The sequence below is a fragment of the Clupea harengus genome, chromosome 7 (assembly GCF_900700415.2).
Source record: "Clupea harengus chromosome 7, Ch_v2.0.2, whole genome shotgun sequence".
NCBI lineage: Eukaryota > Metazoa > Chordata > Actinopteri > Clupeiformes > Clupeidae > Clupea > Clupea harengus.
In genome coordinates this window covers 14,927,176-14,945,063 of record NC_045158.1, presented here as the reverse complement: position 1 = coordinate 14,945,063, position 17,888 = coordinate 14,927,176, and the positions used below count along the sequence as shown (strand labels likewise).

Sequence of the window (17,888 nt, the reverse complement as noted above, 5' to 3'; positions counted from 1 at the left end):
TGTTCAATTATGACACCAAAGCACATTTGTTACCAAAAACATAGTATACATTGCAATATAATGATGATAACCTATTAATTAACGTACACAACAAACAAGTCAGTGTTTAACCAAACCTTTAATAAATAGCCAAGTCCACAAGTCATCTTTGTTATTGTTGTTGTTTAAATGTTCTTTTAGGTTTCATTTGGCATATAAATCACACAATTAATTGCAGAACAATGATGAAAAGACAATTGCATCAAATATGTTGCACATAGGTGTATACAATCTGAGGTGAAAAAAAAAAGTAATGAAATATGCATTTTCATTCCTAAATGTCATCTCCTCCACAAACATTCAGCAGACTTTTCCTATATTTTCCATGGGTCTCTGACTGGAAACAAAAAGATTATAGTATGAGTAACGGCATACCAGGATAAATCAAATAATTTTGATGAAAACCATAACTAACCTAGCCCATTATACAATTAGTTATTTGGCACAGTAAGAAATAGTAGTAAGTCAGAATTTATGTGTAAACGTAATCTTGGCCACCCTTGGATCATACATGTACATGGTGTCTCCACAGTAGTGGCATACAACACTGACAGACACTGTATTACTGACAGATTTAGCTTCACAAGAGTAGCCAAGATTAGATGATACAGATAAAAATGAGCATCAGAGAAAACATTTTACTCGGCTCTGCCATGGATAGTTTTGTGTCAGTCTTCCCCTCCACAAATCATCTTCAAACATTCCCCGTAGCTGTCTGCCACATCCGACTGTGATCAAGTAAGACAAAAAGCCACCCATGCTTAGAGTCACATCGAAAAGCCAGTTCAGAACATATTGATTTTCACCTTCTAGAGTTTATACAGTAGACAGATGAATCACTGCAACTGCAACTACAACTGTAAATACATTGATTTAGCAGTGATTCATACTGTGTACGTATTGTAAAAGTATGAGATAAGATTAGCAGATGTTTGGTTAGTCAATCACATCCTCAGACGGCTGAAAACTCACCTCAATGGCAGAGTGTAGGGACTCTTCATAGAGCTTTTTAAACTCAGCTCTGATGTCAAGCATGTCGATTTCAGAGCGACTGACCAAGATCCTGGTCAGCGTTGCCTCATCTGTGCCTAAGCCCTGTGCCATAACCTCAGTATTAAAACAAAGCACTCTGAAAAAATGTATGCTGATATCAGACTGATGATCATACCTTCATACTCTTATGCAGTTTTTCAGCCAGGTAAGCAGGGACATTCTTCACACATTTCACTGGAAAATCATAGTTATTAATTATTTATAATTCCTTTAAAATTAAAAATTTATGTTTATATTTACTGTAAACTATGGAACATGAAATATACCAATGGCCACCAACAGTTCCTCTAGAGGACCAGACATCTCCCCCTCCACGCTCTCCTGAAGGGTCTTCCCACTGATTTCCTTATACTCTACAAGTGCTGCAAAACAAGAACCCAATACTGCTGAATATAACCACGCACACACACATACAGTTCAGATATAAACAATAAACAAGAAAGTCCTGTGTACTTTGCCGTAGTTGAGGTATGCTTCTTTTTGACAGTATGTCTACAAATTTTTCTTCATCAGTCCCCCATTTCTTCTCGCCAGCATCATACAGAGCCTGTGGAAGGAACGGGCAGAGCATTATATTTTGTCAAATCATATCATAAAACCACAGTTAACCACATTGGAAGCAGTGATGTCTCTTTTGATAGCTGGAATAACTAGTCTATGGCATACTGCACCTTAGCATCCTCTTTAGCCTTGTTGTTATCCACAGTGACACTCTCATCCCGCCCACCCTGACAAGACATGCAAGCACAGTCATCAGTCATCCACATATAAAATCTCTCATTTTAATCTCAAGTATTATTCCATATGCAGGGACATTCAGTTCTATTCAGTTTACTCACCCCAGCTAGGAGGAGGATGGCTTTGCCAAATTTTCCAGAGACCTCCTTCTTGAGGTCAAATGTCAATTTTCTCTCTGTCTCTGTTGAATGACTTGCATTAATATCATTGCCAATTATTCCAAAATGTCACCACAATAATAAAAACATGAGCATTTTCTCCTCTTCTATCCTTCTCTTCACCGCCATAATTACTTACCTTCCAAGTAAGCTGCAGAGAGCTCCTTGATCTGTTGATTTGTTCTGGAGGCAAATATTTCTATTAAGGTGCTGTCTTCTGTCCCAACGCCCTGAAAAGAAATGACAACAAATGGGTTTGTCCTGGGGATTTTTGTTTCAGGCCAGGCAAGTTTATTTATACAGCACATTTCATACAAAGAGGCAATTCAAAGCATTTTACCTAAATAATAACAAAAGGAGCATCCAAAGGAAAAATAATTGCTAATGCTAATTCTCTTATTTTTGTTGCCAAACACAATAATCTCTGTCTTGTCTCTATTTGATTTAATTCAATGTTGGCTCATTCAATTATTTATCTTTTCTAAACACTGACACAGTGAGTGTACTGGGCTGTAGTAATCTGGTGAAAGAGATAGATATAACTGTGTATCATCTGCATAACTATGGCAATCATTGTTGTTGTTCTGTAGAATGTTCAGCTTTTCTGTATTCTCTTTTCAAGGCTTTTACTGTCATGATGTTTCTCCAAGGTGCTTTCTGTTTACTCAAAGTTTTCTTGACTTTTACCGGTGCAACAACATCCATGACATTCAAAATGTACAAGTTAAAGTAATCCAGTAGTACATCAACTCTCTCTGCACTCATGGGCCCCTGATATTATTGAAGGGCAATGAGCAAAGCAACAAGAAAAAGTCCATTGTGCATGAACTAAAGCTATCGTGTGGGAGGACTGCGCTCATCCATCCATGTTTCCGCTAAGGATAAGGTTATTAAATTAGCTTCAGTTCATGCACAGTGGACTTTGTTCTGTTCATTGCCAGATGCCCGTCAATTAAATCTAGAGCCCTTGTTGGTGACATATGGCCTCTATAAACTGAGCACTCGTATTCTCGTTTATGTACCTTTTCTTAACAGAAACAGAGCTTATTTGAAAACCCAGAGTGATCAGTAAGTCAAAGAAGACAGAAAGGATCAGGATGTGCTTAACCATAACATAATAACAGTCGAGACCTTTGGTGATAACGAGATCCAAAGTGTGGTCTCGAGTGTGCGTAGGCTGGTTGACATGCTGTGAGAGACCATAAGGGTCAAGTAGTGCAAAAAGGTCTTTGGCATTACTGTTCATGTTATTATCTATGTAGATGCTAAAATCCCCTGGTACGATAAACAAAGGGATCCCAAAGACTTGATTGCATTCAAAATGTTTTAATATGAAAATTCTAATTATGAGAAACAAACAAACAACGAAACCTGAGCTCTTACATCTATAGCTCGCATCACTTCCTGGGCATCGTACACAGCTGGTGGAGTGGCAAGTGCTACAAGCAGCCGCTCAAAGTGACCATGAGTGTCACCTTCCAGATCTTTCACCAGAGTCTGCCATGAACACACGGACAAATGATTACTACATGCAAAAGTCAGAACACACACACACACACACGCACACGCACACAAACACACACACACACACATACACAATTGCATTACCCTATTTGTAGCCTCGAGATATGATTTACAAATTGCCTCACGCTGACTGCTGCTTCGATGGGTTAGTATGTCAATTAATGTCTTCTCTGTTGTACCTGGCAAAGACAGAAATATGATTGGCAAAAGGCATATACTGCCCTCATACAAATGGATTTTGTGAAAGCAATAGCAGGTCGAAGCTAATATGCAAACACAATGAAATAAACTAAATTAAAACTACATTCATTACTAATTAATACTTAATACGTACATACAATGACACAGAGAGAGAGAGAGAGAGAGAGAGAGAGAGAGAGAGAGAGAGAGAGAGAGAGTTCAGAACAGCTTATTTATTGATGTCTATCAGTAGGGGTTGAGATATGCCTACTCTAATCTCAAGGCCTGATATACAGTAGGTTATTCTCTTCTGTGCAAACTGTGAAAAGGGCGTTTGGCTCACACAGAGCACACAGAGGAAGGACATGAGGAGATAAGAACATCCTACCTAATCCCTCCATGGCTTTGCGCAGGGCTACAACATCCTCACCGACATTGAAGTCCGCTTTTGGCTTGATGCTACTTTTCTCACCACCCTGCCATAAAATTGCCAGAAGTTTAGATGTCATGACATAAACATCATAATGCCTGATAGTTTAGCCTACTGTTTGCTTCAAGTTACCTTTACTGTGAAAGAGGATGGTGCATCTACAAGGCTTTCCAGGTCATCCTGCAAAAGAATGTGTAATTTTATAGATCTGAAAGTAGTAGTAATAGAAATAGTACAAATGATGAAGTATCACTTGATCAATTTGTTCAGTTAAGAAACATCACAAAGATTGCCTACCCATAAAGTTGTCATTGTGAAAGGTATAGACAACACCTCCTGACCAAAGAAAGAAGTATAGGTTTAATTAGTTCGCGACGATATACAATTCGAATTATTAGTTATCATGATGTGTTACAGATAGGATCGATATGACTTTATTATCAAAGAATAACATTGTAGGTTAAAACACTGAAATGAATCAAGCGCTTCATCGCAATTGCCACATTTATGTTTCTTCAACAAGCGTTAAGTCATTGACGTTGAGTCATTGTATTCTCGACTTCTCTATATTCTCTTCATCTATATCATTTGGTTACGTTTAACTTGGCTTTAGGTGGTGTCAACCCTGTCACCTCCTCACCGGAAATCCTTGTGTTTATAAACTCAGCATTTTATTACAGTTTGTATTTTCCGAAGCATAAACAGGTTAAATCTATTTTCAAGAGTCATTCGATATGCATACATAAAAGTACAAAGATTGCACGTCTTAGTCGTAGCCTTACCTGTATCAGGTATCCTACCGGGGCAGAATATCCGGGTAGAGAAACAGGCTCTGACAGCACCACACCCTTCCCAAACTATTCGTCAGAGGAAATGATGTCAACCACCTGGATAACCCAAATATTGTCTGTAGAGCTGCCGAGCCACAGTTTCAGGCCAGTAGCATTCCACGCATGCACTGTCATAGTTTAGGGGACGTTTGTTTCGGTGACAGTCTGAACTACAGACAGATATTAGCACGTTATTTCAAGATAAGATATTTTCACGTTATAACGTAATAATATATAATATATGGCTGTGAACTGGCACTTGGCTTTTTGCAATGAAGTGGAGTTCTTCTTCATGCTTTGGGTGGAGACATGGCGGGAATCTGCTGTTACTGAGCATGGTGGATTTTAAGAATGTAGCCTACTACACATGAAAGAATGAGTTGATAAAACGTGAAAAACATCTTGTTATAACAAACTTTTCACGTTACAACGTGATACTGATCCATGTTTTTCGTCTTGCATCTTATTGTGTTTACCATTGAATTGGCTATGTAAACTCCACACGCATGCATTCAATGTCACTGGCCTGAAACCGCTAGTCTAAAACTGCAGGTCTGAAACGGCGGCTCCGCAGTCAGACCCTTCTCGGATAACCTACCCAAACCAATGCCTACCCTCTGGCAATTTTAAAGGTTACGTGTTTGTGTGGCGAATGGCTATTAAATAAACAGCAGGCTAAGGGGGGGGGGGGGGGTCCTAAGATGCCACCAGAGAAACAACAGGCTCTCTTTCTCTGTAAATAATGGTGTTTCACTCAAGGTAAGCTTTGCTTTACGTTTTCTTTGGTCTATGCAATTGTCCACTTTTTCTTCACATAGGTATAAATCACAGCCAAATCCCTAATATACACAATGCTCAAGTAACCTCAGGTCAATGTATTTCACATTTTCTTTATTACTAAAAAGGCACAGAATACAGGCATCATATTTAGAGTATTGTTATTTTTGAGAAAGGATAGCACCAAAAATACAATGTTAATAATCTCCCAAAACTCCCAATTCTTAAGTGATAGGCACACCATTCTGAAAGCTGGCCAAACACGAAACAGGAATAGACGGACATAAGAAAAGACAGCGAGAATGAGAGGGATAACAAATAAGTCAGAGCAAAAATGAAATACAATTTCTCCACCCATCATAACTGTGAAGACCATGCAGACTACGGTTAGCTTCCATAAACCAGAAGGACTCAAATCAGCACCATTTCGTATCCATCAGATGAATCATATCTTGAAAGATTACTTAAAATAACGGTCATACATTATATATTGAATGCGGGTAATACAATATGTCATAACGCAACATAACATGATGAGAAAAAATCAACATGGTTGTGTCTGTGTTCAGAATGCGTATGTACATTTAACAATAAAAAAAAACCACATGAGGTTATTTGGCAGATAACAATGTAGCAAGTGGAGTACACATGTATAAAACAGTAGTTAAGTATTTTTAACCATCACGTGGTTAAAGGAGCAAAACAGCATTTGGAGTGAGCTAGTGGACAGTCAATACAATCTACAGTAGTTTCTTTTTTTCAAAGTGCACATTTCATCAAAACACTTTTTTGCTCTGTCACAGAATGGCAAGTTACAGACAGTGTTCTGATGGGTTGAGAACAAATTGCTTTGGACAATTGCTTGATTTTAGAAAAAAAAAAAATCGCACTTAACAGTCATCCATGGCACACCAGTGGTTTAGTTAAAAGCTAATAACATCGATGAGGCTACGCGCCAAACTCCACACTCACACCTGCAGCGAATGAAGGGATGACCATGTCATCAGGTAATTGCACTTTTAAAACAATATTTACACGGCTTGCTTTGTCCAAAGTGCTGGCACTCTTTGTGTGTCTTTAATACTTTATTTTTTTATAGTGTTTGCGTTGTAAAAGAAGAAGTAACTGCCAGATAACTGAATCATTCATCAAAGTAATATGGAGTAAAGGTGCCTGAGCTACCCCTGATTATGTTGCTGTGGTGATGTTGCTGTACCTGAAAGAAAAGCAATGTTTTATGTAGACATCTGCAGAGATGGAAAACCATTTGTTAGAAGAAGACATCATGTAAAAGTGGTTCTTGAGTCTTCTTTTTGAGTTCTTTTTTTTTGTCACTGAGGTAGCTCAGTTGTGAAATGATTTATGCTGCATAGCTGACACACACACTTCCCTTTTGTAATGGTCGTATAAAAATACATTAATAATATCTCATCTCATAATTACAAACAGTGATAGAAAATAAGGGGGGTTTCCATAAAATACTCTTGGCGAAGGATCAAACTTCAGTGCCGTCGTTCAAGTTGTTGTGAAGCTTGACCTCCAGGTTGACCTGCTTGACCTTGGCGCCGTTCACCTTGTAGGTCTCGGGGCTCTTGTGGAGAATGTTGACGTTCCGGTTGACGTTCCTCTTGCTGTTGAGGTTCTTCTCCAGCCGCTCGATGCACACCTCCACCTTGGTGTTGAGGGGGTACTGCTCGGCCACGTCCTTAGGTGGCTTCTTCTTCTTGCCGGCACGGTGGCACTTCCTGAACACGAAGCAGGTGGCCAGCAGCACAAGGACCAGCAGGGTGACGGCGGCCACGCCGCCCCCGATGGAGCTGCCCACCTGCGGGTTCAAGGTGGCCGAGGGCTCCACGTCCAGCCGGAGCGTCTTCATGTTGGTGCCGTTCTTCACCTGGTCGCCCTCGTTGTCGTAGATGAGGGACTCGTCCAGTGTGAGGTGGCCCGACCGGTCCACCAGGTCCCGGCGGCTGCGCTTCAGCTCATACGTCAGCGAGCGCTGGATCCGTGGGCCGGTGCTGGACTCAGGTCCAATCACGTAGATGACCTGGAGGTACCACTGGTGTCCTGCCTCCACCTGCAGAACCACAAACTCTGGCTGTCACCATCCACAACTAGTACCAACGACTACTAATGTACTGTGGTGGATGATTGGTGCTAATTATTATGAGTAAAATAGATGTTTTACTGACCTTATAAAGGGCGTCAACCTTCATGGTGAAGCCATCAACACCTGGCATTGCGCTAACGGAGTGAAATTCAGGACTGTCAGATACCAAATTGGCCTCAAATGGAACGTCATGGAAGTAACGATCACAGACATCTGGCTGTTTCCGATCCTGCAGGACAGATTAAGTTCATGGGATCATTTCACCACAGAAAGAAGACAACTGCCATTCTCCATTCCATGGAACAACCAAAGGTTGAAAAACCGGTTTAACAGCCATATCTTTTTTCCAGACTGACAACAAAGCAGGTTTTAACTGACATACCAGCAGCAGGAATCTGTGCTTGAGATGTTTGTTAGGCTGAATGCACCCATACTGGGGGCCTTCATTATAAAGGGTTCCCGTAGGGTCAAAGAAAGGAACGTATCCATCTCTCCCTGTGCATAGATACACCTTCTCCAGCTGGAGCTTGTAGGCAGCGTTGAGGTTCTGCTCTGGGTTCCACAGCACTCTGCCATAGAGTGTCTGACCTGCACACAAAGAGACACGTTGTTTCAGATTTTTGTGCAAGGAATGAAGCCACCACTCGCATGAAATTATCATTATCAAAATGTCACGTCAGGTTTAAAAGACATAACAAAACAGGAAGCGAAATTAGAAATTCTGTATGCTAGCAACCTTTTGTTCCGGGTTTTAATCATTTGCCAAATCTTTACCCATAGAAAAGGCTCCTTTGTAGTCCATCTCAGCCATTGACATGTCTGCAGTGGAGGGATCCATCATGAACACTTTGTCATTGTTGCAGAGCTGGAACTCAGTATTGAGAGAGTAGACCACTGGCACCGGACGGTTGGTCTGCTGGAAGGCAATGGGCACCAGGAATCTAGAAACAGATAGAAATACCACCATTAAATCACTTTATACTGTAATCTGAAATAACATTAATCTGAGAACTGAGTGCTGGCGTACTTCTCAGGGGCATGGGCTGTGCAGGACAGGGGTTTGTCCCCGGGGTCGATCCAGGGCTGAGTAGGCTGCACAGTGCAGGGGATGAGGAAGACAGTGTACTCCCCAGAGTAGTCCTTCCTGGAACACACAGAATGAACACACTCATCTCCAACACTGTCGCAATCAGATCCAGAGGGTCTTTTTTAACTGCCGGGTTGGGATGCCTACCTGCTGTAGGAACTGGTAGCCCTCCAGAGCTGGTAAGGGGAGTCAAAGGTCTGGGCACTCCATAGCAACTGCAGGTCAAATTCAATACCACCCAAGTGGTCTGGGGCCATGAGGTGAGACTTGTGCCCAGGAAGGGTGTGGTGTTCTGGGATAAACTGGCCTGGATTGTACAGAAGGTAGATTGTGAGCATGTTAGCATGGGACAGGGACAGCCGGACACAAAATGGATCATTATGTTCACATTTGGATAAGCTAAAACACTATGAAGGAAAACCCACCTCTAAATTTGGCATGCGTTTTAAACTCAATCACCAGCCGTCCATCTTCCCTGATGAAAATCCTTATGATCTGTAGCCTGGCTGACAGAACACTGTCAGTCTGAATACCTGTTGGGAGACACAGGAACATTGAATTTGCATGGAAGAACAAAATAGTACAAAAAAAGACAGAAAAGGGACACAAATGATGTATGGGAACATAACCAGTTTAACAAACTAAACAAATTGGTTAGGTCCAGAACTAGGTTTTATTCTAAGAGTGTTACAATATCAGTATGTATGTACAACATATGCTCCATGGTATATAACTGTGAAAGTGCAGTTGGTTGGTGTGCTATAGAGTACCTGTCTTCCAGAGCACCGTGTCGTAGAAGAAGGAGAACTCCATCTCCGTGTGGTGCTCCAGGGAGGCCCATCCGCGAGGGGCCGTCACATAGATGTAGGACACATGCAGAGGAACCTGCACCGTGAGGAAGGACTGAGCAGAGTCCCGTACCTAAAACAGCACACAGTGTTGGAGTAAGTTTCAGGGAAAATATCATTTTTAATAATATAATTTTACTAAGAGGATGTGAATTATGAATGAGGGTTTATTAATTATTGAATTTTGATTGATCAAATTAGGAATAATTCAAAATGCACAAGTCTTTTCGTTTGATTAATTTGAGTTTTTTAAGTAGGCGTAGACCCACATAAAGTTGTAAAAGCCTACGGCTGGAACAATATGAACAATAAATTACATTAACCTAGATGATTGATTGATTCATTAGTGAAGCTGAACATTAATGACTTTGTATCCCTGTTTCATATTGGGACTGTTTGAATGAGTTGTAACACTAAACCAGTTCAGGGCCTATTTGGTGCTTTAAAAACACCCATACTGAACTGACAGCTATGGTCAGGTAGTTTGAGTACAGTGAGGGTGGAGCCATAGGCAAATCAGTCAGCCGGGGCCAAGGACAGGAGCCGTCTGTCTGACAGGTAGTCAAATTAAGTGCAAATGAAGTGTGCTAGGGCCTTGGCTAGCATACATCAACCTGGAATATATCAACTTGTCAACCTGGAAGTCTGCCGCGACAGATCCCCCGCAGACGTCAATGAGCTCGGTCATGTCGTAGTAGGCATCGAAGGTCCAGATGCAGCTCTTCAGGTTGAGGTGCTTGTAGAGCTGGATGGTCTTGGGCTCTCTCACGCCAGGGTTGAACTGGTAGGGCCGGTCATAGCCGGGGCCCAGGGAAATACTGTCGTATGACACATCATCCAGGAAGCCAGTCTCTGCAGAACACAGACAACCAGTCATTTATACCAATATAATCATTTAGCAAATCATTGATAGACAAATCACTCACTACATGCTCTTGCCAAAAAACAAGTGGTTATTATTACAAATCTATGAAGAACAATAAGCATTATTACGGTCTGACTGGGGTGATGAAAGTAGGGTTTCTTGTCTGAAATTCATTTGAGACATTTTTGCTTGGGTGTTCGAATCTATGGGGCGCATACATATTTCAAGACCTTGTGAGATTTTACAAGCTCATTTGATATTTATAGCCCTTTATGCACTTAACTCTTGGAAGAATTTAAAAACTTTTCCACTTTGTCTGACAATACAACTAACAAAAAATACACTGTACGGCTCTACATCAGATACTACAACACCAACTGCAAACACAGTGTGGTGGCATGCGACATGATTGTCCTGAGGGGACCAGATGGCTCACCTGAAATGCCCTGCAGGTCTTTGATGGTGACCAGGTTGGAGCAGATGTGCTGGTGGCGGTAGATGGACTCGGAGAGCAGGAAGTGCAGGTTGTGCAGGGGCATAGTGGACACCAGGGGCAGCATGCCGTCCTGGTGGGGGATCTGCACAGAGATCTGGATCCTGGCACACACAGCACACCACACAGGTAGATATCAGCCACTTTCATTGGTATGCCTCAGCATTGTAAATACACAGCGATGACCCACACTGGATTTTTGTAGGTGTACTTCCAGAGCCAGCTCCTTTACTATGTTATAATGGACCTGGTGGGCTTCGATTCCTGGCAAAGTCCTTATTTTAATTCTTTATTTCTTTAGTCTAAAATGTTAAGTTGACAATACTTCTTTGGTACGATTATCTTGTATTTATGGACTAATGAACTAACTTCATCATGTCTCCTCTCTGCCCACCTGTTGGGGTGCTCCTTGTGCTTCACATCCAGGTATTTGAGGGACGCAATGAATGACTGGGCCTGGAAGCCGCGGGCGGTGCCCGTGGTAACGGGGGTGTGGCAGATGGAGCCCTCTGTGCCGATGGTGGCGATGTTGCTCCTGAGCGGTGTGCCCAGGTGCCCGGCCTTGTCCCGCGCCTGAGCCACACAGCGCACGTGGAAGCGCCGGCTGAAGTAGATACTGTCCAGGACCTGGGCACATGCACACACATGCACACACACACACACACACAGCAATGGCAACAATGAGGACATGAATCATTCAACATGCAAATTACACAGGATTCCTTATCTCAGAAGAGCTCCCATCCCCCACAAGTAATGTGGCTAGTAAACTCTTATAATTGTAACTCAATGGAGCACACTGAAAAAAGGTAAAAGATGGATTGTCAAATTCACTAAACCACAAAACTAGTCTTGTTTCTTTTTAAAACAACACTATAACGTTGAAGTTACAATAATTCAATTGGAATTAGTTTGGTTGTCCAAGTTGTGTCTGTATTTTTTACAAGAGATCTAAATTGAAAGAGAAACGCTTCATTCATGGCATTTCATTCATGTGCAACTGTTGTCCACATTATAATTAAGTAAATTCAATTAAGTGTAGCAAGTGCCTGCAAGCATTCAGGCTTACCATGTGGTTGACGCTGGTGTAGGGTGTGGTGTCCGTCACGGTCTCAAATGGCGAGCGGGCACCGCTGGCGTCCGTGGGAGCTGCCACCTCCCAGCTGAAGTGGATGGAGGTCTGGTTGATGCCCGCGTCCTCGCAGCGCTCCTTTGTGACGGAGTACTTGGGGTAGTGGGGGTCACACGGGGTCACGCAGACCAAGGGGTAGCCAGGAGACGGGGTCTTCTTGCTGCCCTCTTTGGTCACCTCCTGCACATTGTCGTAGTCTGACAGGGAGACCAACTACAGAGGAGAAACCAGAGGTGAGTGAGAGGAGAATATAGAGCTCAACACTGAACATATCCTCATTGAAACCTTGATGTTAATAAAAGTTTTGCCAACCACACGGTGTAATATGTTAAATTACACAGTATTAGTGTGTTTTTGCAACAATACATTTTTGGTTTTGACAAGGCCCACTGATTTCACCTGCATCTTGATGGTAATTAGTTTTATACTATAATTGAAGATTCAGTCTTAGGTTTGATCAGTCAGGATTCAGGTTTATTCTTGAAGAATGGCGGCCGACCATTTATGAGACAGAGACTGAGGATCCATCCTCCCTCACAGAACTTCACCTCAGTATATCTGACTTGTTCCTTGAGGAACAGTCTGTTAAATACACTCATCTCTAAGGGGTGTTACCGTCTAGTCAAATGGGCCATGCATGCAGGGTTCTTTGTCTCGACCTGGGGGGGAAGGTGAGAGTCTAGTATCACACCTCACTCCCCAGGTCAGCCCAAAGTATATTCACCAAGGAAAGTCCACTCATGGCTAGTTAAATCCAAATAAAAGTAACAATTATAACTAGGTATAATATCATTGACTTATTGACTATGGCATATTCTTATGACCTATGCCGGTCCCTTCATTCTAAATTACATGGTGAGTGTATATACTCAATATGCCACTGGATTATTGTAGGGAGAGTAAATGTAGAAATCATCATCTCTTACTACTGGCGGGGAAGGGAGGATGAGACTTCCTGCGGCCTCCTGATCCAAAATAGTCACTGTTGCCGTGGTGATCTCTCCAAGCACAGCCTCCACGGGGTCATCTGGGCCAAGGACCACTGTGAAAGACTCATGCCACTCCCTGTCCTCACTGGACAGGATGTCCACCTTGAACAGGATGTGGTCCATTCCTGAAAGGTGACTCAAAATTAGGTCACCAAAAACTGTCAAAACAAACAACTCAACCCAAACGGAGACTAATTCAAAAAGACGGTTCACAAGACACTGACCTGGGCTGAACTTGAGGACTCGGCTCTTGGGGTTGTAGTCCACTCCAGACTGGGCTGAGCCATCCCGGGTGCTGCAGCGGATCTTGGAGGTGCGGTCAAGGTCTCCCTTGCGGATGACTTTGATGTTTAGCACCTCGATTCCATCAGGACCTGGAGGCTCCCGCACTTGGTAAGAGGCCTGTTCAAACTCAATGGTGGGGGCTGGGGGGAGCCACGGACGTGACGTTAGGAAGGTATCATTGTACTGTACAGTATATCATCACATATCTGTTATTGTCTTTCTCTTTAAAACTTGTTTTAATAAGAGGTAATACAAGGTGAGTATAGAATTCTCTATTATCCATGTATGATTGAATATGTCCATCATGAGTCATGACTGTTCAAGTCCATCTAAACTGATGTTTTCTCAGTCGCACTTAACATGAATTCTTCTTTTTCTTCTCTCTACAAAATGGTGACGACCAAATTGACACCTTTTGAAACACTTAACAAAACACCCAGAAGCTCACCATCCTCGTCATTGGTGATGATGACCGTGACAACGTCATTCACTCCGATCATGGCTCCACCCCAGTGATCGCCCTGAGGGGCACCCAGGTGCACCTGAAACTCCTCCTCCGGCTCAAACACAGAGTCGTCGTTGATGTTCACTGTGCAGTTCTTCACCTGTCAACGAGGAGAGTTTCAATCAGTGCCGCAAAATGCAAACATCTATTTCCATTCATACTGACAACCACATTGCACAAAATTCCATTGCATAAATACTAAGAACATGCCATATGACATACTAATTAGTTTGATTAGTGTTTCACTAAACAGCTCCTTTTCGGGGTAGGGAGAACATTTTAAGTGTTGTTTTTGAAAGGTTGAAGTTGAAAGTTGAGGTTGATGGAGGAAGTTGCTGAGAAGTAATCAGTAAGATTTTATTTAATTTGCATCTCTTAAAGCAATCCAGTCTCCCTTTCCCTAATTTCCCAGAAGCCCCTTCATCTTGTCTGCTGTGTCATTGCTTGCTCGTTGAAGAAGCATAATGTTACCCTCTCCCCCTTCAGGAAGGTGACGCGGGAGTCATCCACGTTCCTCCTCTCTTCAAAGTCGTCCATCACCATGGCAGACATGGTGCGGGTGTAGCAGCGGACAGACGACTTGTAGGACAGGTCCCCGGTACGGACGATGGGGATATGCAGGACACCGTCTTTCTCCTTCACTGTGAACTTCACCTTCTCAAACTGCATGCTGGGAACTGGTGCAGAAAAAAAAGTGGTTTTAAAAATAAGGCCCACTGCATGTGTTTTAGTGTGAGTGTGTTTTAATGAGTGAATCTGTGAGAGGTACGTACTGTCCAGGAAGGTGTCGCTGATGAGGACAGACGCCTCGTGAGGCTCGACAAGGACGGCACCCTGCGGAGAACTCAGGAACACCACGAAGGACTCTGTCCCCTCAATGGTGGGGTTCTGGACATCATCCATGATGGTGAGGCTGCAGGTCTGTGGGGAGCCATAGACATCAATGTAAAACAGGTTCATGTTGGTTACCACTTAAAACACACATTGATATGTCAACGCTCTGTACCTCCTGTTTGACACCTGGCTTGAACTCCACTTTCTTGGAGCTGGGGATGTAGTCCACGCCGGGAGTGGCCGAGTCGTGATCGGCGGGTCTGGTGGCGCACCACACAGATGCCACTGAGGAGAGGTCACTGCCATGCCTCACCACTGGGATCTCAATGGTTCCTGTGGGGGTGAGGAGTACAAGGACTGTTTTCAAAAGAGCCACTCAAGGGGAGAGCACAGATTTGGAAAGTACTGAGAATGCTCCACTATACAGGGTCGGCCACTCCAACTCACCTGCATCCTCGCTGTAGGTGAACGTCGCGTTGCCCAGGGATACGGTAGAGGCATCGTTGGGTCCGTCGATCACCACCTTGGCCACCGTAACGCCACCCGTGCGTGCGTTGTCCGAGGCGTCCGACAGGACCAGCTCGAACTCCTCCGACAGCTCGTACTCGCTGTCGTCGATCAGCTTGACGTCGCACGTGGACATGCTCACCCCCGGCCCGAAGATCACACGGTTGTCGTTGGACATGCCACGAGTCTTGTAGTCGGAGCCGGACTCCAGGGCGTGCAGGCTGCTGCCCTTGGCGGACTTGGGAACGGTGTAGCAGAGGGCGGAGACGGTGCTGCTCGTGTCCCCTGGAGGAGGGTGGAAAAAGTCAGACGTGTGAGCTTACGTGAATGTGCACCCAGACACAACTGCGAGTAAATAGCGTGAAAGTAGGCGGCCAGACCTTTCCTCTCGACGGGAACGAAGGCGAAGCCGGTGCTCTCGTTGACGTGGTAGGTCTTCTTGTCGAACTGCAGCAAGGGCTCGTCCTCCGTGTCGTTGATGTTGACGTTGGCGCGGGTGACCTGGCCCAGCAGGGCGTACACGGGCATGCTCAGCTCCACGTCGAAGCTCTCGATGTTCTCAAACACCTGGTCGTCGTTGATGACGATGGTGCACACCTTGGTGTCCTCTCTTTCATCAAACTGGACCTGTGACGTGAGGGGAAAAAACAGACTTCAGTATTACTGCAGCACATTAGAGTGATCAATCTCACAGACAATAACTTGATAAATTGGAGCACTATTAGGAGCAATTACAAATAAAATTATTATAGACCGTCAGTAAGATTTAGAAAAGATTGTCTTCAGTAGAAAGAATATTGAAATGTGTTCTGTGACCGTGTTGACAGCCAGAATTCAGAATTCCTTTGTAAGTGAATGGAACTGACATTGGAAGCATGGCACTGGGAGCAGGACCTGCTTATGTCTGTGCTTATGTCAGTCTCACCTGTCCGGCATACTCCACATAGTCCTGCTGTCCAGGGCGAGAGCCAACACTGGATGTGGAGGTGGCAGTGCCCTGCTCTGTCCGGCACAGGACGATGGCATACTGGTTCAGATTCCCCGTCCTTTTCACGGTCACGGCTACGGTGCCTGCCTTCTCACTCACATTATAGCTGTGGATATAAGGGACTGGTTGTGTGTCTGTTTCATGGCATGTATCAGAAAACAAAGAACTGTTGACATACCATGATTTAGTTATATAGACTTTTAGTTGACTTTTTCTCGTTTGAACATTTTTATTCCAGTCCATTAAGAAATGGGTTGTACATACACTGTGGCTACCATCAAATCAGAAAAATGAGAAAAAAAAGTGTGCCAAGGAGAATATATGTACTTGCAGCCTGTGCCATTGATGAAGGGTCCAGCACTCTACGGCGGCCATGACAAATTGTGCACATCATGCTTATTTATACTGTTCATACTTCATATCTATTTCTTACTGTACATATCTTATTTATTTATATATTCCACTTTACATATGCACATACTCTGCACTTGTACTGCTATTTTGCACTTCTGGTTAGATGCTGAACTGCATTTCGTTGTCTCAGTACTTGTACTCTGTGCGATGACAATAAAGTTGAATCTAATCTAAAAATCTAAAATGTAACTCCGAGAGAGGGAATGGCAGAGCGACTGCAGCACTCACCTCTTGTGCTCAAAGCTGATGAGGGACCACTGAATGTGGAACATGTTGTCGCTGACGACGTTGGGCTTGCTGTCCTTCACCAGGAACTTGAAATTGTCGCTGGTCTCCTTGACGCTGCCCTCGTTCAGCACATAGCGAATCAGACCCAGATTGATGTCCGCTGGGAGGACAGACATTCACATTTCAGATTTTTCAAATGAGATCTAAGTAATTTGATCAAAGCAACTGGGCAATATGCATTATCAGGATATGTGATATCTTGCATTAGGGGGTTATGTGATATCTTGCATCTTGCTAGGTTGTGCTTGCAATACATTATGCCAAAATCAGCAACTCCAGGAAGACTGCTCAGGTTTGGGATTTTACAGTCTATCTGTCTGGGAGTGCATACTGCATTAGGTGATCCCATCCCTACAGAGAGCCTGTTCTTTGAGGATTACCTTGAGTGAATGTGGTTATAGGGTTGGCGGGCTTGAGTTTGCTCTCTAGGAATCCGTGTTTGGGCGATGTGGTGACCTCATAGACCAGCTGGCCATCGTCTGTGTCAGGGTCCACAGTCAGCAGCTCCTTCTTTGAGATGAGGTTTGTGGCCTATAAACAACACATAATCATGTGCATTCTGAAAATCTGAGTAACTAACAATATGATATTTGTCCAGTAGAGGGGGATATTGTTGCACAGGACTCAGAGGATCCAGGTGATGCAGTGCGAGCAGCTGCAAAGTTTGGCTACCCGATTAACCGGGACATGATTAAACAATAAAATAGAAATGTTTCATAGTTAATTTTTTTTTCTACACCTCAGTAGCATGTAGTGGCAGAGTTAAACTTAAAAGTACTGCCAACACCTGAGTCACATCTATGTCAAACATTAT

The 17,888-nt window shown here is 43.5% G+C and overlaps 2 protein-coding genes across 2 annotated transcripts in view; both read right to left on the bottom strand.

Moving 5' to 3' along the window:
* Positions 1-99: 99 nt before the first annotated feature.
* anxa3a (annexin A3a) lies at positions 100-4,989 on the bottom strand. The gene is made up of 15 exons (XM_012828632.3): positions 4,905-4,989; positions 4,420-4,458; positions 4,255-4,302; positions 4,081-4,168; positions 3,597-3,691; positions 3,372-3,485; positions 2,128-2,218; positions 1,932-2,011; positions 1,764-1,820; positions 1,546-1,639; positions 1,359-1,454; positions 1,208-1,266; positions 1,012-1,134; positions 682-767; positions 100-376 (listed from the first exon to the last, which is right to left on the bottom strand). The coding sequence occupies exons 2-14, from the start codon at positions 4,432-4,434 to the stop codon at positions 708-710; spliced, it is 1,020 nt and encodes a 339-aa protein (XP_012684086.1). The 5' UTR covers positions 4,435-4,458; positions 4,905-4,989; the 3' UTR covers positions 100-376; positions 682-707.
* An 833-nt stretch (positions 4,990-5,822) lies between these two features.
* fras1 (Fraser extracellular matrix complex subunit 1) overlaps positions 5,823-17,888 on the bottom strand; it is a 109,196-nt gene continuing 97,130 nt past the window's right edge. Inside the window, exons 52-74 of the mRNA XM_031570638.2 lie at positions 17,455-17,605; positions 17,015-17,174; positions 16,310-16,478; positions 15,765-16,011; positions 15,325-15,669; positions 15,050-15,210; positions 14,817-14,964; positions 14,515-14,720; positions 13,987-14,143; positions 13,478-13,678; positions 13,191-13,378; positions 12,202-12,477; positions 11,527-11,759; positions 11,076-11,236; positions 10,412-10,626; positions 9,697-9,847; positions 9,352-9,459; positions 9,074-9,233; positions 8,867-8,983; positions 8,614-8,780; positions 8,222-8,427; positions 7,922-8,068; positions 5,823-7,806 (exon numbers count right to left, since the gene is read on the bottom strand). Coding sequence (XP_031426498.1) covers positions 7,225-7,806; positions 7,922-8,068; positions 8,222-8,427; positions 8,614-8,780; positions 8,867-8,983; positions 9,074-9,233; positions 9,352-9,459; positions 9,697-9,847; positions 10,412-10,626; positions 11,076-11,236; positions 11,527-11,759; positions 12,202-12,477; positions 13,191-13,378; positions 13,478-13,678; positions 13,987-14,143; positions 14,515-14,720; positions 14,817-14,964; positions 15,050-15,210; positions 15,325-15,669; positions 15,765-16,011; positions 16,310-16,478; positions 17,015-17,174; positions 17,455-17,605 — 4,656 coding nt within the window. The 3' untranslated portion in view covers positions 5,823-7,224. The remainder of the gene's footprint in view (positions 7,807-7,921; positions 8,069-8,221; positions 8,428-8,613; positions 8,781-8,866; positions 8,984-9,073; positions 9,234-9,351; positions 9,460-9,696; positions 9,848-10,411; positions 10,627-11,075; positions 11,237-11,526; positions 11,760-12,201; positions 12,478-13,190; positions 13,379-13,477; positions 13,679-13,986; positions 14,144-14,514; positions 14,721-14,816; positions 14,965-15,049; positions 15,211-15,324; positions 15,670-15,764; positions 16,012-16,309; positions 16,479-17,014; positions 17,175-17,454; positions 17,606-17,888) is intronic.